We start from the raw sequence: 26,168 nt of genomic DNA on the forward strand, positions 1-26,168 counted from the left end.
AATGAAGGGACCCTGAGAATATAATCTCTGACAGTGGGGACTTGATTTATTGAGCTCAGTCTATTTGCAACCCCAAACCACTGCCCCCCCATAGTAATTTTGGATGCACAATTGGTAGGATACAGAAATCATATGTTGTTGATGTAGCAGGGGACAGTCAGCATGGCTGAAGTAGGGTCAAAGGAAAGGCCACAAAGCATGGGATAGGTTCAGCGGGTCCAGGCTGATGGGCTTGCCCTCTGTGAAAGACTTGAGTTTCAGTTTCTCTAAATCAGGGCGGTTCGTTTTTGAAGCTTTTATTGGATACTATAGGAAATTCAGGCCCAATGCTTAGCTTCCCCTCCTACCTTCTGTTTTTCTTCTTTTGCCTACTTAAGTGCTCATTAACGTGTCTACCAAAGATAAACTCGGGATGACAGGGAAGACAAAACCCCGACTAAGACCTTCAGGTACTGTTTGGAGGCAGTGTTACCCACCCCTGACCTGTTTAAATGTCTTCTGCATTCCTTAAGAGACCAAGCACGCCTTTACTAACAACAGTAACACTTTAGTCCATCCAAGGTTGGACTTTGAAATTTTAATTTCTTAGCATTTGCTGAATAACGCGAAAGTTCTCTTTATTTCTGTTTAAAAGTTTTTCCACCATACACCTCATCATTCCTCCCTCTAGCTGCAGAAAGTATGTGAGGTTTAGAGATTTGGAATTTGCCCACTTGGAGGAGGGCGGCTGACACATTTCTTGCGCTGGATTCGCTTTGTCCAAGTCCCTCCAGCCAGGACCTGGCTCCTTTCCCTGCCCTCACTAGCTCTGTAGATTTCCCAAATGCCATTTGTAAAACAGAAATCGTCTGTGCTATGCAGAGGGATCTTGCTTTTCCTGACAGCTTTGCGCTGAAGTCGCTTCTCATTTCCAGTCTTGTGTGAATGTGGGTGAATATGGTTCTCCTTTTTTCATAGCACTTTCCTCAGAGATGACCATATTCTCATGCCTGCATAAGTCCAACAAGATGCCAAACACAAGAAAGGATTGCTAGGGACCTCTGGGGATGACATGCTTAATTCACAGAAAATGAAATACATTTTCAATGTTTTCATGAGCAGCGCAGTTGTAATTGCTGGCTAGTTCATAACAAGTGGCCAACATCCAAAGGTTTATTGCATTTATATGGAGAGAGAGAGAGAGAGAGAGAGAGAGAGAGAGAGAGAGAGAGAGAGAGAGAGAGAGAGAGAGACTGTGGTAGCCGAGACTGACAAAGTCAGGTCTGATAGATGAAACCTCTCTAGTTCTGGTTTGTTTTCTCTGTGATTCCTGCTACAGGTTCATGAACAGTGATTACCCAACAGCCTGAGTTTTTGTTTGAGGCATCAGACTAGTTACTCTTGAGGCCATAAAAACCTTGGCTGGCTCATGCCTATCCCAGGAGAAACTGAATTGCCTGGTCTTATGATCTGATTCATTAATGTTTAGTAAATTTTATAAGTGTGTAATTTTTGTTTTATTGGATTGAAATACCTTTCAAGTGTCGTTTTTACCTGCAGAGAAAAATGTGGTTCATAATAAAATTTTTTAAAGATTTATTTATTTATTATGCATACAGTGTTCTGTCTGCATGTACAGAAGAGGGCACCAGATCTCATCACAGATGGTTGTGAGCCACCATGTGGTTGCTGGGAATTGAACTCAGCACCTCTGGAAGAGCAGCCTTTGCTCTTAACCTCTGATCCATCTCTCCAGTCCCCATACTAAAACTTTTATACGGAGGTTCCTCAAAATAATTATATACAACCCTAAATAACAATATATTGGACATAATTTAAAATGCCAGTTTTGTAATTTTTTTAAATAATTTTCTCTTAGGACATGTATCATTAAAATTTTCTCAGAATCAAACATTCAAGGGTTAGGTTCTGAAAAAAAAGTCATATTACTTCTGCATTGAATCTTTATTATTTAAGGATAGTAAAGTGATTTAAACAAGAAGGTATTTGGAAGTAATTTGCCATATAATCAATGCACAGCATGACTGAAAGTTTCAGTCTCATTTCTATCAAGGGCATTAAATCCCAAGAGGCATTCTTATGGTAGGTTTAACTATTGTTTTCTCTGTGCTTTCTTTCTCTTGCTTTTTGAGAACATTTCTTGTGTGACTGTATTTACATAGATAGCTACCCTCTCTGCACTGTAAGATACAACGCCAGGTGTTTTGACACATATTAAGTATAGGGCCAGTGGATGCCAGTGGCCTAGTGAGTGATGTGACAGAAATCAAGGAATAGAAAGTGTCTATAGCCAGTGGCAAAGCCTTGTTTCACTGATCCCTTCTGAATAACTTACATAATATAAGTAATTAATGGTGAATTAAGGCCTAAATATAGTGCTTTGTAGACAATCATTATTTAGGCAGACATGACTAGAATTCTTTGCAATGTAGGCTTTTAACTGAAAGCCTGAGCAAAAGACCTTGAGAGTTATAATGATTTAAACGATTATGGAAATTGTAATTGCTACTTAAGAGATATGGAAGTGAGGCAGACAGAGCTGGCAATCAGGACAAAGCGTGTTTGAGAGCAGGAAAGCTGCATAAACACCCAGTAATTCCTAATAAACCAGCTGATGAGGTGGAGTGTACAGAGCATAATCAGAATTCATTTTGAACACCAGAAGGACTTTGATTTGCCCCTTTTCCTGTGTGCATTGTAAGAACTGAGCACCACATCTGTAAATTCACAGTAAGAGCCAACATTTTTTTAATTCTATGCCCCAGAACCCTTTGCAGATCATGCACATAGCAAATGTATTCATTTCATTGATGCTTTTCAGTGATGCTTATGGCTTGCACTGCCTGGTGTCATCTCCAGTCCCATCCCTGCCCCCAATGTGTGAGGTCAGGGAATTTGTTGTTTTTCTTTTGTTTCTCTTAAAATTTAGTCTATTTACTTTTGTTTCAGCTGTTGGCACAGAACTACATGCTTTCATGGTAAAATTGAACTTAGGTGTGTGTGTGTTTGTGTGTGTGTGTGTGTGTGTGTGTGTGTGTGTGTGTGTGTGTGTGTATTCACGTATACATGGTATACATGAGTGTAGAGGCCAGAGGACAATCTCGGGTGCTGTCCACCTTACTTTTTGGGACAGAATCTTTTATTGGCTGAGCTTGCTGCAGTGAGCCACAGGGATCCTCTTTTCCCAACCTTCCCAGGAATGGGATTACAGACATGTTCTGCTGTCCCTGGATTTCTTTAGTTAAACAGGGTTCTGAAGGTTGACTTGGGTCTTCATGCGTGTATAGCAAGTGCTTTTCCTTATTAGTTATGAAAGCAGTTAGTTTTCTTTATTTTTTGATAGTGGTATGAAAATACTCCACTACAGAAACCTCTTCAGAGGAATAAACTCACTAATAGTTGAAAGAGTTACTTCTATGTGTATTGTGTCATGTTTGTTCAGCGTTCTCTGTTCACAGACAATAGACTGCACCACTAAAAGACCAGACGATGTTGTTCTTGTGATGGTTCTAAGAAGGGCTGGAGCTTTTTATCTTCCTGGGAAACAAATGTGCAACATGCAAACTGTCAGTGTGCATAGTGACCCCAGGTGACCTCAGGCAGCACCCCTCAGGGAGGCCTTTCCTAACTTCTTTCAAGCTTGAGGAAATGTTATTCAAGAACCTAGGGATTGTAAAGTTCTTGGGGCTGTGTACTTAAGGATTCAGGGTGGGGTTTTGGCATCAGCACATTATCTGTTTAGTTGCTCAGTTTTCTTCCCTTGTATTGCATTGTGAAAAACATGCCATTCAACACTGTGAGAATGTGATTCCAGGAGTTGGAGAAATGGATCAGCAGTTAAGAGTATTTGCTACACAATCAGGAAGATGGCAAATTGGATCCTGATACCTGGGTAACAAGCTGGGTGTCTCTGCAAATGTTTGAAACCCCAGCTCTGAGGAGGGCAGAGGCAGGAGCATGGCTGGGGTTTGCTGGCTTCCAGCCTAGCCAAGAGGAAACAGCAGCTTCAGAGAGAGAATCTGCTTCAGAGAAATAGTCAGAGAGTGATAGAGAAAGACACTGACACCCTCTTCTAGCCTGTGCATGTACATCACATGTACAGGTGTGACATAACTATCCATGTATAAGCACATATAGTCACATAGGCATGCACATATTCATAAAAATAAACTTAAATAGATATAGTAACTAAAAACATACTTTGCAATGGCCACTGATAAGTGGTTCTACTTTGATTTGTTTAATATATTGGATATTTAGATGCTAAGTTCCTGTTTATTTGTCTCATTGTGCCATTCCAAATTAATGTTGTAATAAAAGTCTTATTCCCAGAATGCTGGGAAGTTGTTAGGTTGAAGTGTGTGTGTGCGTGCGTGCGTGCGTGTGTGTGTGTGTGTGTGTGTGTGTGTGTGTGTGTGTGTGTGTGTGTGAGAGAGAGAGAGAGAGAGAGAGAGAGAGGTGGGGGAGTTTGTGTATGTATCTGAAACTCATAGTCTCTCAGCCAAACCATGCTGGTCTCAGTCTCTAAGTTCACCTGTTGTCTTATAAAAATAATAGCAGCAACTTGACAACTTAATATCTACCATTTTCCTCTGCATTATTGTTAATTCAGTTTAATGTTTACCTTCTCCCTATTGACTACCACACATTTGTTAATTGAATCCTGTTCTTTACTGTTTGTATTTTGTTATTGTTAGTGTGTACACATCTTCTTGTAATTGAAATTAGTCATTTACTTGGAATTAGCCATGGGTGTGCCCATTCTTTTCTTTTTCCACTGTTGCCATCTCTGTCAAAGCTTACTATTATTTCCTCTCTGATTTTTTTCAGTAGCCAAAAAGTCCTGAGAAGCCTCTATGATGCTTCTGCCTTGTGTCTTAGGGTTTCCATTGCTGTGATAAAGCACCATGACCAAAAGCAACTTGGGGAGGAAAGGGTTTATTCAGCTTACACTTTTACACCACAATCCATCATCAAGGGAAGTCAGGACCGGAACTCAAGGCAGGAACCTGAAGGCAGGAATTAAAACATACACCATGGAGGAGTGCTGCTTACTGGCATGCTCCCCATGGCTTGTTCAGCCTGCTATTTATTTATTTATTTATTTATTTATTTATTTATTAGTTCAAATTAGAAACAAGCTTGCTTCACATGTCAATCCCTTCTCCCTCCCCTCCCCCAAACCCCCACCAGCCTCCTACCTCATCTCCCCTCCGCACCCCAGGGAGGGTAAGGCCCTCCATGGTGGTTCCCCAAAGTCTGTCATATCATCGTGGGCAGGGCCTAGGCCCTCCCCCATGTGTCCAAGCAGAGAGAGAGCATTCCTTCAGCCTGCTTTCTTATATACCTCAGGTGTACCTGCCCAGGGGCTACACTGCCAACAATGGGCGGGGCCTTCTCAGATCAATCACTAATTAAGAAAACGCACTACCAACTTGACCACAGACAAATATTATGGAGGCATTTTTTTAATTGAGAATCCCTCTTCCCAAATAACTTCAACTGCTGTTAGGTTGACAATAAACTAGGGGGGGAGGGGACACTGGGTTTTTGCTTTGTTTGCAGAGAACCACTGTCCTGGGTTTGAGGCATCTCCTCTCAGGTGAGCGGGCTGCTGAGGTTAATCTCCTGCAGAAGTACATGTCTCTCTTGCTCTCAGAAGGAGTGGCCTCTATAATAGCATCACAAACCTCTGCTCTGTTTCTATAGTACAACCTTTGTGTAGTATTAATGCCCAGATATGTTTTCTTGACAGCTGGCAAACTTCCCCAGACTTTGTGAGGAAACAGAAAGGATTGTTGCTAACCACATCCGTGAGCGAGAAGGCAAGACCAAGGACCAGGTGAGTGAGGCCTTGCCTGGTGGCAGGGTCTTCCTGGGAGTGGAAGGATTTTACCAAGGTGTTTTGTTGTCAACAGTAACTGGCCTAGTCCTCAATGACAAAAACAGTGAAGCACATGACAGCATCATACTTACTTTTACTTTTTGTGAATTATATATGCTACCACTATACTATGCATGTTAAAATATAAGCAAGAATCCAGAAGTGTAAAATTTAAAATCAACAATAAAAGTCCAGAGCCAAGCATGGGGGTTCACACCTGAAATCTGTGTGCACTTGAGAGGCAGAGGCAGGAGGACGCTGCAAATCCAAGGGCAGCCTGAGTTACAGCAACAGTGTCCTGTCTCAGTGAACAAATCAACAACTGGGAACAACCTGCCTTCCAAATAGGAAGCTCTGCTATTTCTCCCCTCAGCCTTCCATGGCCATCATGTGTATCTTTCCGGCATATACACACCACTCATTGGTAACTGCTAATCCAGAAACATACATTTTTCCTTTTAGATGAATTTCTCGTGTACTAATGGACTCATATATTAAAAAAATTTTTAAACATTTTTCTTACACTGTTTTTATGAACTTGCCTGTGAAATCTACATTGAAGAAAGGTGTTTAGGAACTAATATTTTAAACATTCAGAACTATTTTGCAAATTCACTTGGCTTGTAAGGAATGACCTTGAAACCATCTTTGAACCCTAGCTCTCTGACTTGGAAAGATAATTTTTAAGGGAGGATGCTTTATTTGAGAAAAGAATAACAAATTCTTATGTCAAAATGGCTTTTTCTTAGTTACTTATCAACACGATAATGGAAAATACTAAGGCTTTCAAATGCTCTTCCATGACACAGCTGCAAGCATCGTGTGGAGAGAATACTGGACTTGGGCCATGTGTTCTCTCCCAAGTAACAGTGTGTTCTTGTGAAAATCACTTCTTAGGATTTTTTTTTTTCATGGGCAGAATTGGGATGTTGCTCTGTATGGTCTCTGAGTGCCTCCATAAGTCAGTATTCCAAGAGTTTGTGATGGTCAGATGGGTTGGAATGAGGAAGGGGTAAACAGTGAAGAAAAAGAGGAGAGAAAAAATAAAGAGAGTAGAAACCACAGTAAGAGACACACGCGGCTTGCATAGCATGAGTGTGCAGATGGGAGGGTGGAAGCAGGAAGTGAAGAGAGTGCCAGACGCTTGGCAGGCTGGGGCATTTGTGAGGGACCTCAGTGAAAACCGTTTTCTCTGCTTGAGCTCAGGACCTATTGTTACTACTTTTTTATCAGTGTGCTTTGAAAATTAATTGCCCACTATTTATAATTTCCATTTGTTTTCCAGCTTTTACAATCTTGGATAACAGCCCAAAGTAGAGAAAAGAGGTATTGTAACTAAGCCAGCATTAACTCACAAGCCAGTGAAATGAAGCCAGGAACCAGACATATAGTCCCAAGCTAGAGGCCCCCTTTCCCCATCTAACGTTTTGGCTGCTGCTGGACCAATACAACCCAGTTCTATAAAATCCTATAATTGTGGCACTTAGGAAGTAGAGGCGGGAGGATTAGGAATTCAAGTTCATTCTCTGTTATGTAGCCATTTCAAGGCCAGGCTGGGTTATATGAGACCCTATGCTAGTTTTATTTCCATTGCTGTGATAAAATAACCCTGACAAAGGGCAGCTTATGAGAGAAGGGATTTCTTTTGGCTTACCTTTCCACTTTATCGTCTATCACTGCAGAACACTCAAGGTGTCAGGGACTTGAAGCAGATTATTTCACCCACAGCGAAGAACAGAGAGAAGGGAATGTGTGGCTCTTACTTGCTCAGTTTCACACTAATCTTATCAAGGCCCTGACTATGACATGCCCACACTCAGAGCGGGGCTTTCCACCTCAAATAACCAAGAAAAAAATTCCCTACAGATATGGCCACAGGCCAACCTGATATATGCAATCCCTCATTGAGACTTTTTTTCCCCAGGTGATATTAGGTCATGTATCAAAAAAAAAAAAAAAAACCAACTGTATGTATGATCTTAAATAAACAAGATGCTTAGACTTGTGTTTTTATCCTGTAATATTTGAATGATGGCATATAAACTTAACTCACAAGGATACTAGGTAAAACTAATATTGAGAAAAGTGGTATATTGTTTTACCATCATTATGACCTTATATAGGTCAGGTGTTGACATTTTCATGTTGACTTTTTCATTATTTCATTTTTCTTTTGTTTTGCTAAAATGACATTTTCATTTTAGCATTTGATCTGGAACAACTAGGTCCTAATGTTCAAGAACCAGCTCCAAGGGCCATTGAACTGAAGAGTAAGCAGACAGATCAGCAGCTACTCAGACTTAGGTTGACACTGAACTTGCTAAATGAACATGGTCCTGGCTTACAGTAACATAAGGTGGGCCCCAGGATTTGTATCAGAAGACATAAGTTTATACAGTGACCAGGACAAAAGGCATCACTTCTGGCTGGATTATGCCTATTTTATGTCATGCTAATATGGAAGATTCAGGCACAGTCCTGGGATCAGGATCAGGTCCTAACTCTCCTAGATCTTAATAATGTTGTCTATTTATAGCACACCAAGGGGGCTGTATGAAGGGGGTGGGTGTGGTCTAGGGCTACTCAGTGGCAATCATTGGGATTACAATTCAAAAAGACTATGGTTGAGTCAAGGTAAAATCCCTATACAATTGTGAAGTATGCCAGGCTAACTCATTGTGCCCCTGGAGTGCTAATTGTTATAGTGCCCTCTGAGCTTTGGCTGCCTGGACTTCAACCCAAGCTCTAACTCTTACTTTCTATGTAACATCTTGTAAGTTAGTTGCAGACTTTAAAAATATTTATCTCGTGTGTGTGTGTGTGTGTGTGTGTGTGTGTGTGTGTGTGTGTGTGTGTGTGTGTGTGTGTTTAGGTTCATGTTTGTCATGACATATGTTTGGTGTTTATCATGATATATATTTGGAGGTCAGAAGACAACCTGTGAAATTAGTTCTCTCCATTATGTGGGTTATAAAGGTCACGCTCAAGTCATCAGGCTTGCTGCAAGTGTCTTTACCTGCTGAATTATTTCGTTCCCATTAGTCATTTACTTCTGCATCACCATGAACATAGTATCTGACAGAAACAACCCAAGGGAAGGAAGCTTTGTTTTGTATTCCTTCCTCCTCCAGTCCCAATAACAAACCAAGCTGCACTTCCACCAAAGTTCACTCTGTGGAACCAGTGAGTATATTAGGCGCACTTACAGAGTAATGGGTGAGTAGTTTTAGGTAGGAGAATGGCTGACCTTAAAGCAGCTGCTATAGAAGCTCTATACCTAGCATGGATGGTGACTCCTCCGTGGATGTATAGATTTTGTCCCTTCCCTCATCCCTTTCCTAGATACATCCTCTAGCCCTTCTCAGAGACCGAAGAGCCATGTGCAATTAGGGAAGAATTGCATATACCTGTTAGGGAGGGTTGGGAGGATATATAAGTGGGTTCCCATGAGACTCCTCAACCCCTTCTAAGAGGGAATGCCAATAGTCAACAAATCCAGCTTTGATTATCTTTGGTAATCAGGCACCACCTAAATGAGGAGGACATGAAGGAACAGGAAGTTTGAGTTGGGGGGAAAACAGAGGAGAGCAAGATAAGAGATACGATAATAGAGTGAGCCATTATAGGTTTAGAGAGAAATCAGGCACTAGGGAAATGTTTGTAGATCTACAATGATAACACCAACTAACAATGTAAGCAACAGAGGAGAGGCTACCTTAAATGCCCTCCCATGATAATGACATTGATGACTGACTTATATGCCATCCTCTAGCCTTCACCCAGCAGCTGGTGGAAGTAGAAGCAGACGCCTACAGCTAAACACTGAACTGAACTGGAACCCAGTTGCAGAGAAGGAGGAGTGATGAGCAAAGGGGTCAAGACCAGGCTGGTGAAAACCACAGAAACAGCTGACCTGAACAAGGGGAAACTCTTGGTTCCCAGATTGATAGCTGGGAAACCAGCATGGGACTGATCCAGACCCCAGGAACGTGGGTGTCAGTGAGGAGATCTCGGAAATCTATGGGGCCTTTTGTAGTAGATCAGTACTTATCCCTAGCATAGGAATAGACTTTGGGAGCCCATTCCACATAAAGGAATACTCCCTGAGGCTAGACACAAGGGGGTGGGCCTAGGCCCTATCCCAAAAGATATGGCAGACTCTGAAGACCCTCCCCCTATGGAAGGCCTCACCCTCCCTGAGGAGCAGAAAGGGTATGGGATATGTAGGGCATTAGTTGGGAGCACAGGGGAGGAGGGGAGGCAGAGGGAACTGAGATTGACATATAAAATAACCTTGTTTCTAATTTAAATAAAAAATGGAGAGAAAAATAATAAATCCTGACAATGCAGCAGTTCGGCTCAGAGGATAGTTCTGTACAACAAGTCATTATAGCCTTCAACGACTGTCCCCTAATGACATACTTCTTCCAGCTAGGATCCACCTCCTAAAGTTCAGTCTTCCACAATACGACCATCATGTGGTGAACAAGCATGAAAACATAAGCCAGGGAGACATTTCAAATTCAAGCTGCAACACTATACCCATACCATCAGAGGCTTGTGACTTGTAATGAAAAGTCCACTTGATCAAACCTTGAGCCTTCTGAAGTCTTCATATTCTAACATTGATTGAAAGTCTAAATCACAGTCTCTACTAAGACTCGTGGCAGTCTCTTAGCTGTGAACTTCTGAAAAAAAAATAAAAGAAAGCTACTCCTAATACACAGTAAAATATCAGGGACAGAGAGGGCAGTAAGGAAAAATTGGACTAAACCAAGACTAAAAGCCAGAAGAGGAAAATACCTGAATCTCTATTTCCAGCATCTAGGGACTATAACGGCATCATCTATTCTCTAACGGGCTCAGGCAGCACTGTCCTCATGGTCTTACTATTTTTGGTACACATTAGCTTCTCTCTTGGGCTGACTCTATTCATTGTCTCTGCAAATTCCAAATGTTGGACAACTGATCCACATTCCTGGTATCTCCAACATCCTGCAGTTCCCACTGCAACTCACTCATCATGCTCATGACTTTCTGTTATATTAGGGTATTCCTGCAAGGAATCTGACCCTGGTACATGTTGCTTGGTCTCATGAGCTTTTCCTCAGAGTGTTAGTGGAAGCCTCCATGACCCCATAAGTCTTGTGTTCTGCATGTCTCAAAACATGTACTTCATGGATAAAGCCAAGTCGTACTCTCTGTCTGAACAGTAGTCAGGCCCTCTTTGGCTGTGGTTGTGGTGACTTCTGATTGCCTAGGTGCTAAACCTGGGATGCACTTTCATATGTGGTCCTTTGTGAGCAGGGTGCTCTGGGGGCACTTGCTTATCCAGGGGAAGTCTTTTAAGTGGGTTTGAAGTTTTACACCTGGGGTCTATAATGGGTAGGATCTGTTCAATGCCTGAAATATTCTTGAAGAACTCCTGTTATCTTGTGCAAAGGGCTTGGATTTTCTTTAGTTGTCCTAAATTCTTTAAAAGCTACAGCTCTTTATCTTGACAATGCAAATAAGCTAATTTCCTTCCCTAACAGCATTTCCCCACATATTTTGCTTTTTGTTCCTGATTCTTACTGTGAATCTTACGAAAAACAGCCAGCAGTAAACATACTGCTTGCCTGAATTCTATGCCATCTTGAAGTTTCCTAACTGGTCCTTTACTTTTGAATCCAGCCTTAAAATTTTCAATAGGCCAAACATAGACAAATTCTTTGATAGAATATTATAATTGTACAAGTGAGACATTCTAGGGTTTCTCTAACCCATGTTCCTAGATTTTCAAATTCCTCTCATAAACCAGCCCCAAAGGTCCAGGAACTACATGGTCAGCTGAGTCACAACAACCATACTTCTTTAGTACAACCATTTGGTATTATTTACTTTGGCATTGCTGTGACGACAATATCTGAGATAAACAACCTAAGGAGGAAATACTTACGCTGATTAACAGTTTCAAAGGGTTTCGGTTCATTATGGTGGGAAGATATGAGGAAACATCACAGTTCATGGTGGCAGGAGCATGTGACAGATCTGTTCACAAGCTGACAAACCAGGGAGCAAGGAGTGAAATTGGAACCAGGGCAGGCTATAACTTTCATGGGCCCACCCCTAGTGACTTCTGCCAGCTAGGCTTTACAGCAACGTTCCAGAATTTCCCCAGTAACATCATGAGATGGGACAAAGCATTGAATACATGAACCTATGGGGGAACTTTTCAGATTAAAACTATAGCATTAACCTGAGCTGGTATTCATTCCCTGGGGCACAGTGGAAATGGGAAATGATGGCCTTTCCTGACTTCAGAAGAAGACTTCCTTCTTTGTCTTTGATGTACTGATTAATCCATTCTCCAAGTGGGGGGTTAGAGATTGGATAGGTACCTCCCTCTCTTTTTAAAAGTGTTTACATGTGTGTATGTGTGTGAGAGTATGTATACGTGTGTGTGTGTGTGTGTGTGTGTGTGTGTGTGTGTGTGTGTGTGTGTGTGTGTGTGTGTGTACAAGTACATGAACTTCTGCCCATGCACAGAGACCAGAGGAGAGCACTGGGTGTTCTTATGTATCACTCTCCACTTGTTATTTTGAGGCAGAGTCTCTCTCTGAATATGAGGCTAATGCAGTAGTTCTCAACCTGTCTCAACCCCTTTGGCAAACTTCTATCTCCAAAAATATTTACTTTACAATTCATAATAGTGGCAAAATTACAGTTATGAAAAGCAATAAAAATAACTTTATGATTGTGGGTCACTACAACATAAGGAATTGTTTTAAAGGGTCTCAGCAGGAAGACTGAAAACTACTGGGCTAATGCTTTCTTGGCTAGGCTGGAAGCCAACAAGCTCCAGTGATTCCCTCTGTCTATGCTCTCTCTTGAAGCTGGGGTTACAGGATATTTTAGATTCCCATCTTATTATCAGTACTGGGATCCAAATTCCAGTTTTCATGATAACACAGCAAGTGCCTCTAGCCACTCAACCATATGTCTACTTTTAGGTCTTCCTTTGAAAGTAATGATCCCAGGGCCTGACAGTCATTCGATGCCTCTAGAAGCTTGTGGTCACTCCTGGTTTGGATCAGTGTAGCATGGGAGAAAAATGTGTTTTGGAAATGTAATCATGTCATTTTGGAGAGATGTTCCATTTGAATTCTGGACTATGTGCTGTCTTGAGTCTTGTATTTTTGATACATCTCATCAGAGATTGGCCCATTTCTCAACTCTCCATGTCTCTGAAATACTTTGGGACATTTATATCATTTGCTTTCTTTTTTTAAAAAAATTATTAATCACCCCTGCTCAGGAAATATTGAGGGTAGAAAAGGTTTTTAGAATATCATATGTACCAGCTATTCTTCTAGATGTTTCTGTGTTTCTAATTACATGTTTAAAAAGTAGTTTTGTGAGAGACTGCTGCTACAAGTGCTACATTTATTTTTCTTCAACTAAATATTTAGTGACTGGGTAAGACTGGAAGAAACTCTGAGAAAGTGAAAAGATGAGGGAAAAATTTACTGTTTTCTTTTTCAACCCCCACATGCAACCTGGCTGTTTTCCTAGGGTGAACACAGACTCCCAATTTCCAGGAATATGAATGAGAACAGCCATAGACTTTATTTTTTTCACTGTTTTCCTACACTGCAGTCCAAGTTAATGTGTGTCTGTGTCCAGGGTACTCATAATAGCTGTGGGTTGCATTGGCAGTCAGGAGGCTATTTTGCTCTTTATGCTAGAACAATTTATTTGTACTTAACCATTATATTCTATAGGTATGGAATCTTGGCAAATGAATCTAGGAATATAATGTTTACAAGTATCTGGCTTGATTGATGGGAGAGTAGAGACAATACTATAGGTAAATTAATAACAGCAATTCCTCAGTATCTTTCAAGAGATAAAACCAAATTTGTATCTATATGAAGGGTTTTTTTAATGAATATATGATGTTTCTACCCTAATAGTTCCCATGCCTTGGCTTAATTTCTTTTAATAGTAGAGTAGACCAGGGTGATCTTTTTCATCTGTGTTTTGACAGGTCCCTTGGTGATTCTCAGTGAGATATGGTCACTGACCAGTTCAGATTAGTCATGAAAGTAAATCCTCAGATCCCATGGTTCTGGGTACCAGTGAGAAACAATTATCGCTGGACACTCACTAATTAAATGGGAAGAAATGGCTCACTTTAAAAGAGACCATTGTTTTAGCATGATATTTTAAAAAATTAAAGCCACAAACATTTACTGGCCATATATTTTACATATCATGCTTGGTTCTGAGGATAAGATGAGGAATAAGACAAATATTGCCCGTGCTTCTGATGAGATTGGATGCAATTAGGGTGGGTATGACTGTAGACTGTACCTGCCTATGTTGAGATGATCACCAAACAAAAAAAATGATGCAAATTATCCATTACATTTGTGGTAAACACACACACACACACACACACACACACACACACACACACACACACACACACACACACACAGTGCTATGGTATAGTATGATGCCTGTGTATATAATTAAGTTATGATGAGTAAGGGAAGGAGTGGTGAGAATTAGGGAAGGTATTACCAAGGAGACACCCACCTGGGAGTGATGTAAAGAGCATTGTGTCTATTGGCTGTTGTGATGACACTGGTTCTCCATAATGAGCCGTCAGTGAAGATACATAGGGTAAAAACACTCTCTGTGACTCTTAAAAGCATCCTAGCTGGTAGAGTGATTACCCAGAATGCAAAAAACCCCATGTTTTATCCTCAGCACCAGAGATGGAGGCAGAAGGTTCAAAGATCCCCCCCCCCCACGTAAACAGTGAGTTTAAGGCTAGCCAGGACTACATGAGACATTTCTCCTCCCCTCTTCTTCCTCTTCTTCTCCCTCTTCCTTTACTAAATAAGGGGTCAAAATGAAAATGTAGACCAGGCAGGGGATTCTTTTTTTTCTTTTCTTTTCTTTTCTTTTTTCTTTTTTTCTTTTTTTTTTTTTTTTTGCTTGTCACCAAGAAGCAGTTAGAGAAGTTCCTATTTGAGGATCTCCAGAATAAAGCCCCTCTCTGGCAATTTCTGCTTGCTCTACTCCCTTGTTGCCTCACTCAGGTCCCTCAGTTCCCCACTGAACATTTTCCCACAAAGAGGCTTTCCATATCTCTGACATGTGGTTTATAAACATCTAACAGTGAAAATATTTTTGTGTTACCTCGGACATGTGTTCAATCCATTTCTTCATAAATCTCACTAGTTGTTCAACACACTAGTCTAGGCCCTGGACACTTGCAAGGCACCTAAGAGGGAGCTCTGTGCAGAATATGTCAAATCTCCTCCAGGTCAGGTACTAGTGCTGCACAATAATGAGACACTGTGCAGTGGTAGACTGTAATGACCAGTGATTCAGGTAGAAATGCTAGGGAAGCATCCTTTGTTGAGATGTTGTTTTAACTGATCTTTGGCTGAAGTTTTAGTCAGAAAAATGAATGTCACTCATCTGAAGCAGGTTCTGTATTTATGTATTCTATTTCTGAGTTGATAGATGAAATATTTTTGTTACCTAGAGGGCACTTAAAAGAAAAGGATGGAAAAAATGAAGAAAACCAAGGGGTGATATTGCTTATATATCCTTGCCTTTCCTTAGAGCATGGCCTTTGCTATAGAGGAACGAAATAATTCTAGGTTTTGGGCTATGACAGCAAGCAGTTCTTATGTCTGTGAACTACAATGCTATCCTCTTTATGTGATACTCATACTTACCCACCATGTAGGATTTTAATTTACAAATTTAGAGTGCAAAGGACTCCAAGCAAGGAAAACTATTTGTTATTCTAATAAAAATTACTTTAAAAACCAAATACCAAGAAATAACATGGGCAATTATTGAATTTAACATTTGAGAATTTTGAAGATGGATTGTCATGACACTGATTCTCTTTGTCTTCTAGGTCCTGCTATTGATTGACATCCAAGTCTCTTACATTAACACCAACCATGAAGACTTCATCGGCTTTGCAAAGTACGTGAGACAACTGATTGTTATATGCATTCCTACTGCTGTTTTATAAAACATACATTATTCATTTCTCCTACAGCTCTATCACCTTTTGACGGGACAGTCTGGGGTAAGGCTAATACCAAGAGCCCCATAGTCATGGAGCAGGGAACTTTATTATTCTCCTGGTAAAGATGGTAGTTGGGTTTCTTGTACAGCATACAAAGTCATGTGTCTTCAATACTCATATTTTTGGAAATGATCTTCAGTTTATACTCAAACTCCCATAGAGGAACGATAATAGTTGCACATTGTAATTCAGGATAATGTGCTTTCTTCAATTAATTTGAGATATCAGATTAATACCAGGTGGGTGTGGTGGTTACCACTTGTAATCTTAGCAGTTGGGAGGCTAAGTCAGCCAGGTTGTTGTGAACTGAATTCTAGCCAGCTTAAGCTAAGGGGTGAGAGCTTGTTTCAAAAGGCATAAATAAAGAGATATAAATAAAATTCAAACAAACAACTCATAAGATTCAGAATACTAAGCTGTTTAGACTTCTCTACACCAGAGTGAGGAAGCCATAAAACAACAACATCTTTTTAAAACTTAGATGTCATCTGTTGGGATAACATACTTTTTTTTGTTTGTTTTTTGTTTTTCGAGACAGGGTTTCTCTGTGTAGCCTATCCTGGCACTCGCTCTGTAGACCAGGCTGGCCTCGAACTCACAGAGATCCTCCTGCCTCTGCCTCCCACATGCTGGGATTAAAGGTGTGTGCCACCAACGCCTGGCTAACATACTCCTTTTTATAGAATGTATATGACTTATATACACTTGTTTATATATTACTATTCTTCACAGGTCATGTATACAAATAATTATTCATTATGTTGCATCTTAAGATTCTGAATTCACTAATTTTTCTTGATTGTTAATGGTACCAGTATTTGTATGTTTGAAGAATTGTGAACCTAGCTCTAACATGGCAAGCAAGTTGTTACAATCTAAAGAGTACAAAATAGTGCCTATTTTATATTAGATATAAAATAGAAGAGCTGATGTGCTTTCACATGGAGTGTATGCTCAAGAACAGGGACAAGGAAAATCAGACACACCAAAATATCAACTCTATTTATTTTATTATACCCAGACTTGGAAGAAACATATGAAGACTATGAGATCTAAACTAAATAGTGGCCCAAGAGATTTATAGGCATGTTTTAGGCAGAGGAATCCTGATTACCCAAAGAAAACCATCTCATCTGATTGAGGATGTAGCTTTCATGGCTGAAGTAATGGTAACAGTCTAGTTTTTTGTCCAGTGGCCCTTACTGTTGAGAGGAGCGTTAGTGTTTCCTGGCCATTCCTATCAGTATGCCATGGGTGAACTCAGGGTTCTGTGATAAACATGTTTCCTTTCCCAGCTGTCCTTTCAGCTACATTGACCACTCCTCTCTCCGGATAGGCATCGGTTACATGAGCTTTTCATGTAGACCTGTCCTTTCCCTCTTGGTCCTATGGTCTTCCCCATTTTCTGTTCATTTAGCTCTGCAAAATCACTCAGCCTTCAACTTGTGTCTCTTCCTCCTTGGTCTTGAAGGAGACCCGAGAATTTCTTCCAGTTCTCCCTACAGTCAATGAACTCCAGGCAGTTCTATTCTAGTTTCTGTAGAGGAGAAATAAAGACACAGAAATTATGATCTGCCTTTCAGAAAGTTGTCTTGTAAGTGACAGGTATGTAAGACCTTAAAATGGCAAGCTCTTTGTTTGTCTCACTGGCTTCTTGAGGAGTTTAAAAGATGAAATTAGCTTTACGTCATTAGAAACAACAGGAATGCCGCCTTCAAGGTTGATTTTTATGATGGGTAAACTCCAGTTAGGATCTTATAAACCTATGGCGTCTATGTGTATAAGCAATGTGTCAAAAGTGAAAGGGATGCTACTGTGCTTCCTCGAGGCACACCCCAAGCCAAGGAGATGGAGCAAAAGCCCAATGCCTTTTGGAAAGATTCAAGGCTTAAATGTATCACAAAACCATTGTTACGATTTAAATTTTACTGAACACTCTTTTATTTTTTTATTTTTATTTTTATTTTGTTTTTTTTCAAGACAGGGTTTCTCTGTGTAGCTTTGGAGCCTATCCTGGAACTCTCTCTGGAGACCAGGCTGGCCTCGAATTACTAAACACTCTTATTTTTTTTCCTGAGACAGGATTTCATGGTACAACCAAGCTAGCCTTTAGCTTTATGTAGCTAAGGTTGGCCTTGAACTCTTGATCTTCTGCCTATGCTTCACCAGTGTGTGAAACCCTGTCTAGCTGTACTCCTTAGTCCCAGGTCAATATCTACCTGTCTTTCTCTCTGTCTGCCTGTCTGTCTATCTACCCCTCTCTGGTTCTTTTGTTTTCTTTCTTTTGAAAGGTTAGAGTTTATTCCTTTTTATAATAAATTTCAGTATTTTTTTTTGCCCCAGAGGCTGTAGGGCTATATTATTATATTGATTTTTATGTTTTCAAATAAAAAAAATCAAATGTAGGACTTTTAGACACACCCTTTGACACCATCTCTCTCAGGTCCAGGAGACAGCTCCCATTTTCCAGTGAGATGGACTTTATTACTTTTAGGGAGAAAAAGTGCTGTTAAAACTTTCCTAGAAAATTGGGAGCTTCTCTTCTCCCAAACTTTCTTTTAAAGAATGGGTCTGGGTGCCAGCGGCTGGGTCATTTTTTGTTTACTGTTTTAACAAACAGAACAAGGAATAATCCCTGTTTCATGTTCCTCTGAGAATTGTCAGAAGAAAAATCAATGAAATTAGAAACTAGTTGGACCTGTGTTAGAAAACCATGGTGTAGTCTGTTAGGGTTAGTCTCTGTTTCTCTGTCTCTGTCTCTGTCTCTGTCTCTGTCTCTCTCTCTCTGTCTCTCTCTCTCTCTCTCTCTCTCTCTCTCTCTCTGTGTGTGTCTCTATCTCCCCTCCCTTTACTTTCCTGTCTGCCTCATTCCCCTCTCCTTCCTTTCTTTCTTCCCTTTCTATACATAAAAACAAAAGAACTTGATCACAAGACTCACACTTCTTTTTTTATGTGTGTGTATGTGTTTTTGTGTGGTATGTAGTACATGTGTGTATGTATATATGTGGTGCATAGTGTGTGTGTGTGTGTGTGTGTGTGTGTGTGTCTGTAGGTCATGTACCTATGCACACATATGCAAGGCCAGAGGAGGATGTTGGTTGTCTTCTATCATTATATGCTTTGCTCCTTTTACGATAGGGTCTCCGAACTAGAAGCTCACCATTTAGGCTAGGCTAGTGGCCACTGAATTCCAGGGATGCATCTGTTGTCAACTCCTAATGCTAGGGTTACCAGCACCTACAGCCGTGAGTGGGTTTTTGATTGAGGGCTGAGGATTTGAATTGAAGCTTCCATGCTTGCATAGCAAACACTCCTACCCACTGAACTATCTCCCTCATCCCCACCATTTTACTGTGTATTAAAATTTATAATAACTTACATATGATTGCCCCTAGAATATTTTTAGTTGCTAATTTAATTATCCCAAAGACAATACTTAAATTTTCATTAATATGTATTAACTGTACATATTAATGACTCTCAGTGTGCTGTTTCAATATATGCGCGCAGCTTATATTGATCGAATTTAGCCTCTTTATTCTGCCCCTCATTTTCTAGTAACCCATCAAAGATAATGTTTTGCACTAGGAATCAAAGGTAAATGTTCTTTCCATTTGTATGCTGAGTACATTTCAGTGTGACGTGGAGTAATTATGAAGATGAAGAAATGTTCATTTCAAAATCACTTTGAAGGATTGTGGTATTTTCTGTGCTTTTAAAAATTAAAAAAATATGGTTGTAGCTATAAATTTTAAAGTTGGCAGGAATGCTGTTTCCATCCAGGAAGAAAAGTCAAGCCATATTTGAAGACAATTATGTAAGTATTTCTTAGTTCCAAAGATAGAAAATGAAGGTCTAGCATTGAAGAAAATAGACTCTTGGTTCATAAGAGTTTTAGTGAGTTGCCACAATTGTGTACCAGCTCTCAGGTTTGTGGGATGGTGGCGTTAAGTAGGTACATGTAATGTTTGCAATGGCGTTGACTTTTGTTTTAAATGTTTTTTGCTTTTGTTTTTGTTTTTGTTTTTTCATGGAAGAGCACATACTAGAATTAGATGAACCGAATCTTTATTTTTGGAGTAGTGTTCAGGACATCTCAGGGTTCTTTGTGCTACAGAATCCATTCTCTACTGAGTCTGAGGGACTCCCTTTCAACCTCACAGATGTCTGGTAAACACAGGCCATAAGATATATGCTGTGTGCAAAAAGCCTCAGTAAGTTCTGCTGAAGGCTGGCTTTGGTATTTCCTCTCTTCTAAAAGATTGCTATTTCAACTATAACAATATAATTTCTGAACCTAAAACTTCAACATTTCAGATGAAAATGTCAACTTTCTTCATGACTTAAATGAGATTTAATTTGTTCTTCTTCCTCATTGAAAAAAAGCATCTCCTAAATTCTATTTTTTTTAGGTGATCTACCCAGTCTTTGCTACCTGAGCAAACCAGAACTGGGCCAGGTGCTCATTAGTTCATTCCCCTGCATTCTCTGTAGTCACCTGTTGGAACATAGGGCAGACACTTTAGCTGAACGACTTGGGAAGTGAAAGTTCAAATTCTCGTGCCCTTCTGGCATTCACTCTTGGACACAAATTGCCTCCTGAGTCCCTGAGATTTATGCGATTAGTGATTTAAGAAGAACAAAGCTCCAGACATGGCCTGGTAAAGTCACATCACCCCACTATAAGCCTCAGACCCCAAGGTCAGTTTAGTTTTTCGTCTGCTGAGGAGATCCGAACACCTGTTTTCTCACACTTGAAATGATACAGGGAGCTTACTTCAGATCTTGTTATGTGAGCACCATGAAAATGCTGGGGGTTGTGACATGCACCGTGTCTCTTTCCTGATCCTGTGGAATGCCTCTGTTGCCATTTATCAAAGACAGTGAGTTTAAACCTTCCATTAAATGCCAGAGCCAGCAGGACCCTTCCTTTTCTTTTATGTTTCCCTATAACAAAATCAACCTCTAGAATAATGATGTTCCTTGTTTCCTCTTTACACAAGGTGTCCTCTTTCCTGCGCCCCACACTCAGCTATCAGGGCATAACAGCTTTTTGGGGGACTCACATGAAGGCTGAGTAATAAAGTGTTTGAATATCTGGTCACTGACTGGGTTAGTTATCAGGTAGAACTCAAGTTTGAGCAACGTGGAAAGCATGCAAAGTATCAATTGGCCACTTTAGCATAAAGAATGCCGAGAGTGGGAAAAGCAGTCTTCCCCAGAGAAAAGCACACCCACTGGTTATCCAATACCAAATGGTCAGCCCTGAAAACATACATACAAGTAACAATATACAACTGAGCAGGCTGTATTTAGGGATGTATATGTGCACATACACATATACACACACATGCAAACACATATATGCATGTGACAACGATTAATTAAAACAGAACTCACGAGTTTGAAAGAAAGCAAGGAGGGGTATATAGGTGGGCTTGGAGGGAGGAAAGGGAAGGGAAAATGATACAATTACACTATAATCCCCTAAAATAAATCATTTTTTAATTAAAAAATCACCCATTCAAGTGAGTTATAAAGTCCCATGTTCCAATCATCATTTTAAAGATAAGTGGATCTTCAGTTTTAAGTCTATTTTTTAATTCAAATTTTTACACTTTTGAGAATTTCATAAGACTACTGTGTATCATTTCCACCCCTCCCTCTCTCCTTTCCACCACTTCCTGTGGTAGGATCGGCCAGTTTGGGACTCGTCAGGGTGATTATTCTCAGAAACAATGATTTCCTTTCTTTCATCAGCCATTGATTAACTCTTCATCTAGGGTTGGGGTCCTGTGAGTTTGCTCTCATTCATGTCGTTAGCATGTCAACTGGTGTTCTCATCATGTAGGTCTTATTCAGGCAAATGTGTTGAGATTTCATGGGTGATGCTTTTCTGTCATGTCTAGAAAACACTGTCTAGACCAGGTGTCCTGGTCCTTTGGTTATTCCACACCTGTCCTCGATGTGTCTGGGCTTCTGCCATTTCCCCCAAGTCTTAGATGTGTTGTAGGAGCTGTGTTGTAGATGCATCAATTGGGTCTGGGCACCCCACACCAACTCTGTTATTTTTAAGAATTCTGTCATGAATCTTAGGAATTAGTGACCCTTTTTTCATCCCTCCCATGCCCCCCACCCCGTCCTGTAAGATTTTCATACATATTTATCTAGAAACTTACTGGAGGTACTTTAGAAACCCTTCACTCCATTTGATTCAGTCTGATTGGATGGACCCAGACCTAAATATGGTAAGTTGTACTGCTGGGCCTCTCAGGAGTAATCTTAACTTTTGGGGGTAACATGAAAGAACACCCTGATTGAGCTTCTTCACCACACAGCAATGTGCCCAACAAGCTTAGAAATGCCAGACATACTTAGAGCATGCTGATCACTACAGTTGCTATTGCTCCATGTGGCTATTGAGCAGTTGACATGTGCTAGTGAAATAGCTAATAAAAAATTAAAGTTTAAATTTAATTGCCACACCCGCCCACCGGGTACTGAATTGGATATCCTAGCTTTACATACACTGAATTCAGCTACTGGCATGGCATCCTTCATTGGTGAGCCCTACTTTACTGATGCCTTGGTGGTATCCTATAGTGGTTGCTATAGGAGGAAAAGAGAAATTTGGTCTCTTAGTTACCTCTAAATGAGCCTAAGGCCTGCCATTAGACTATAGAGAAAGGTTCTCTCCTTCCTCTTCTCCACCCACTAGTCTATGCATTGCTGAAGTTTCTTCTATTTCCATGCCCATTTCTTCAAAAGAAAACAGGCCACGGCTACATGCATGTCCTGACTTTAGCTTCAGAGCCCATGTGTTTCATGAGTTCTCCATTTCCTCACCGCACATGAGCCCCTTTAAGTTGACTTAAGAGTCTGTGTACCTTCTCCTCTTCTTTCTCCTTTAGCTTTCCATTTTTAACCCCCTACAGTCTGGTCCCTGCCACATCACTCTATTATGACTGCTTTTAACAATGGACAATTCTGAGCCTGTCATTTGACACCATCGAGTACTCCCTCTGCTCCCTTGCTTCAGTGATCTGCCCCTTCTACATATTCTTTTCTGGTTTTCCCCTTCCTACTCCAGCCTTTCTCTTTTAACCATCTTTGGGGGCTGTCCATCAACTGCTTTATTTCTTCCCTAGATTGCTTCCTTTGTTGTTCAATGCACTATGCCTGACCAAACTCACTGGCTCTGATGTTCAGTTACCACCTTTCTCGGAAGACTCTGAACCCAGACCTGCAGTCTGGGATCTTTTTCCTGAACTATGCATGATGTTCAGGTTCTCCTGCACATTCTGCTTACATGGCCAAGAGGAGCCTCAACTCAGCATCCCCTGAGTGCATTTCCAGGCACTTCTTCCCCTGTTCCCCTTCTCTGTGAATGGGAACTTTCAGTTGCTCAAACTGGGAATCTGATGTCACTCTGCGCTGCTTATTCTCTATCTACCTCTCTCCATCCTTATCAAGTTGATCTGGTTTTATCTCCATGCTACGTTTCTGAGTTTGACTACTTGCTTCTGTCATCACTGCTTTACCAAAGGTATTTTTTTGTTGTTGTTAATTGGGTCACTACAGCAGTCTCCCTGCCTCCTGTCTTGGTCTTTTTCATCCTTTCTGGGGTTCTCCATGACTTTCAGGATAAAGTCCGAATTAAGTAGCAAAGTTCCCAAAGCCTTCTATCTCTGTCTTCTACTTTTATCTACAGCTTGTTACACTGTCATCAGCCCTCTCTAGTCTGTCTAGCAACTTTATATTCCAGCAAGTTTGAGCATTTTGTAGTCCCCGAATAAACATTATTGTTGCTTTACCACATGTCTGCACTATGTTTCTTCCAAGCATTTGAATCTCTTTTGCAGCTAAACTTTGATAGTCCAATTATACATAGCCATGACCTAAAAACAAAATCCCAAAAATATTTCTTAAGAAGCTGGAGAGATGGCTCTGTAGGAAAAGGTGCTAACTGCCAAGCCTAACAACCCAAGTTCAATACCTGGGACCATGTAATTAAAAGAGAGAAATGACTCCTTCAGATTGTCTTCTGACTGCCACACATGGACAGCACATGCCTCCCCAAACAAACAAACAAACAAACAATAAACAAATAAATCTTTTAAAATGTATTTAAGAAACTATCATAAATTCTGTGTTTCATACTACCAATGGTAGAAGTGTTAGAAGTAGTTAGAAGTAGTATTGGAGAGGCAATACACGCCTGCCTGTAACGCTCGCCTGTTTATACAGTATGGGCACAAACTGAAGGCTTTGGGGGCTCATGGCAAGGAGAGGGAAGTGGAAGCTTCTCAGAAGGCAGAATTCATGAATTGAACTTGATTTGACTTTGAACACCGAGGAGGACTCCAACATCTGAAGAAGCTGGATTTAACTGGCTGCTTCCTCTCTTCCTGGCTTCAGAGTCGATAGTGCCCATTTTTGCAAAGTAGTATTTATACAAACGAGTCTTTGGTTATACTATTTTTTGGCCTAGAAACACTGAATGCTATCAGCTGTTCTTTGATGGCCAAGTTCTCTGTAACTGAGCCCCAACATATAGTTATTGATCTAGAAGGATTTTAAGGTCATTTACAAACTGAGTCCTTGATTATACTATAGAAGTTTTATTTGTAGTTTCCCTGAATTCTCATTCCCCCATGCTTTGCTAACACATTTCTTGTGGGATACAGTGGATGTATGTCTTCTTGTGTTAAAATTTATATTTCAAGTTTGCTATAAAAGTCTCAGAACAGCAGACTGGAATAATGCGCTTTGTTTCTGAATGTTGCAAGACATCACTATGTATAGGACTTAGTCAATAAGTAGTCACACACCTCCTGGGCACACTTGTCCTGATACTTTTGTTTTTGCGTTGCACACCAAGGAGGATAGAAGGGAAGAAGTGAGATTGTAGCTTTCTTTTTGTTTGGATGGCTTCTAATGTACTCATAATTTTTATAAAATTTAATTTCTTTTTATTTACTTTTAGAAATCATTTCTCAAGCATAAATGCAATAAGCTCAATGTAGTTTTATGCTGGAGTATCAGGCAAAACCTTGCACAGCAACTTGTGCATAATTGAAGAATTATAGAATTAGCAACAAACATTCATAGACATAATAAAAGCTAAGGTAATTTTATCGAAAATCTGAAAACAGGAATATCTTTTCTTTCTAATAATCCTCTTGTTTGTTTTAATAAAGCTTATCCTTTATTTGCTGTTTTGTATGTATATATATGTAATAAATATTATACACAATATATAACACACATATATGTAATTATATATAACACATGTATTATGTATAATACTTATTACATATATGCATAAAAGTATTACATATAAAACACATATATATATAAAACACACATATATGTTCTCCAGTTGAATTAATATTTTAGGTTAAAAGAACCATATCTTATTCATGTCTACTTCTTTTTCAAGGTTGCTGCACTAAAATTTTTTATTTATATCAAATTAAAATACTATATATGAGCATATTTTATAAAATAGCTAACAGTTAAAAATCTATATCCAAGAATTCAAATTAACTCAAATGCTTCCCATGTTTTATCATGAACACATTCTTAAATAATTCAGTAATTAAGTTACCAAGAGTTATGATAATGGCTGGATTTTAATTAAATAGCTTACTTTTTATTACTTATGGAACAACTGTGTCAACCTAAGTACATAATTACCAGCCATATGTTTGAATTTATGGGGGCAGTCGCTGAAAAAAATGTATTCGTTAGGTACAAGTAATGATAGTGTTTATTCTAAGTGTAGTATTTTAGATTGACTCATAAAATAAATCTGTTTTTTCTATGCGACTGTGTAAGTGGAGGATCACAAACATGCATTATTCCCTACAGAAACCCTGTTTGTGGAAATGCCCTTTATCTAATATTACTACCAAGCTCTGAGAGGAATGCTGCATCTCAAGAAGTTTGGATGTAGAAAGAGCCTAAGAAGGCCATGCGCGTATGTCAGTGGAAGTGTCCTTGCCTAACACATAGGAGGTCTTCGGTTCCATCTCTTAACACTGCAGAAAACCCCAAGTGGAAACCAAAACTTACCACCCACACAGACAAAACCCTGAACCTAAGAAACACCTCCTTCAGCCCACCTTCCTCCTCAGTCAAAGTCACCTACACCCCTGACAATTCACACCTTCATAC

The 26,168-nt window shown here is 40.1% G+C and overlaps 1 protein-coding gene across 4 annotated transcripts in view; it reads left to right on the forward strand.

Moving 5' to 3' along the window:
- The window catches only part of Dnm3 (dynamin 3), a 473,687-nt gene that overhangs the window by 175,945 nt on the left and 271,574 nt on the right, over window positions 1-26,168 (forward strand). For all 4 annotated transcript variants that reach the window (XM_027417219.2, XM_035445648.1, XM_027417220.2 and 1 more), the window contains exons 11-12: window positions 5,756-5,842; window positions 15,813-15,883. In XM_027417219.2, the coding sequence (XP_027273020.1) occupies window positions 5,756-5,842; window positions 15,813-15,883 (158 nt within the window). The remainder of the gene's footprint in view (window positions 1-5,755; window positions 5,843-15,812; window positions 15,884-26,168) is intronic.

The sequence above is a fragment of the Cricetulus griseus genome, chromosome 5 (assembly GCF_003668045.3).
Source record: "Cricetulus griseus strain 17A/GY chromosome 5, alternate assembly CriGri-PICRH-1.0, whole genome shotgun sequence".
NCBI lineage: Eukaryota > Metazoa > Chordata > Mammalia > Rodentia > Cricetidae > Cricetulus > Cricetulus griseus.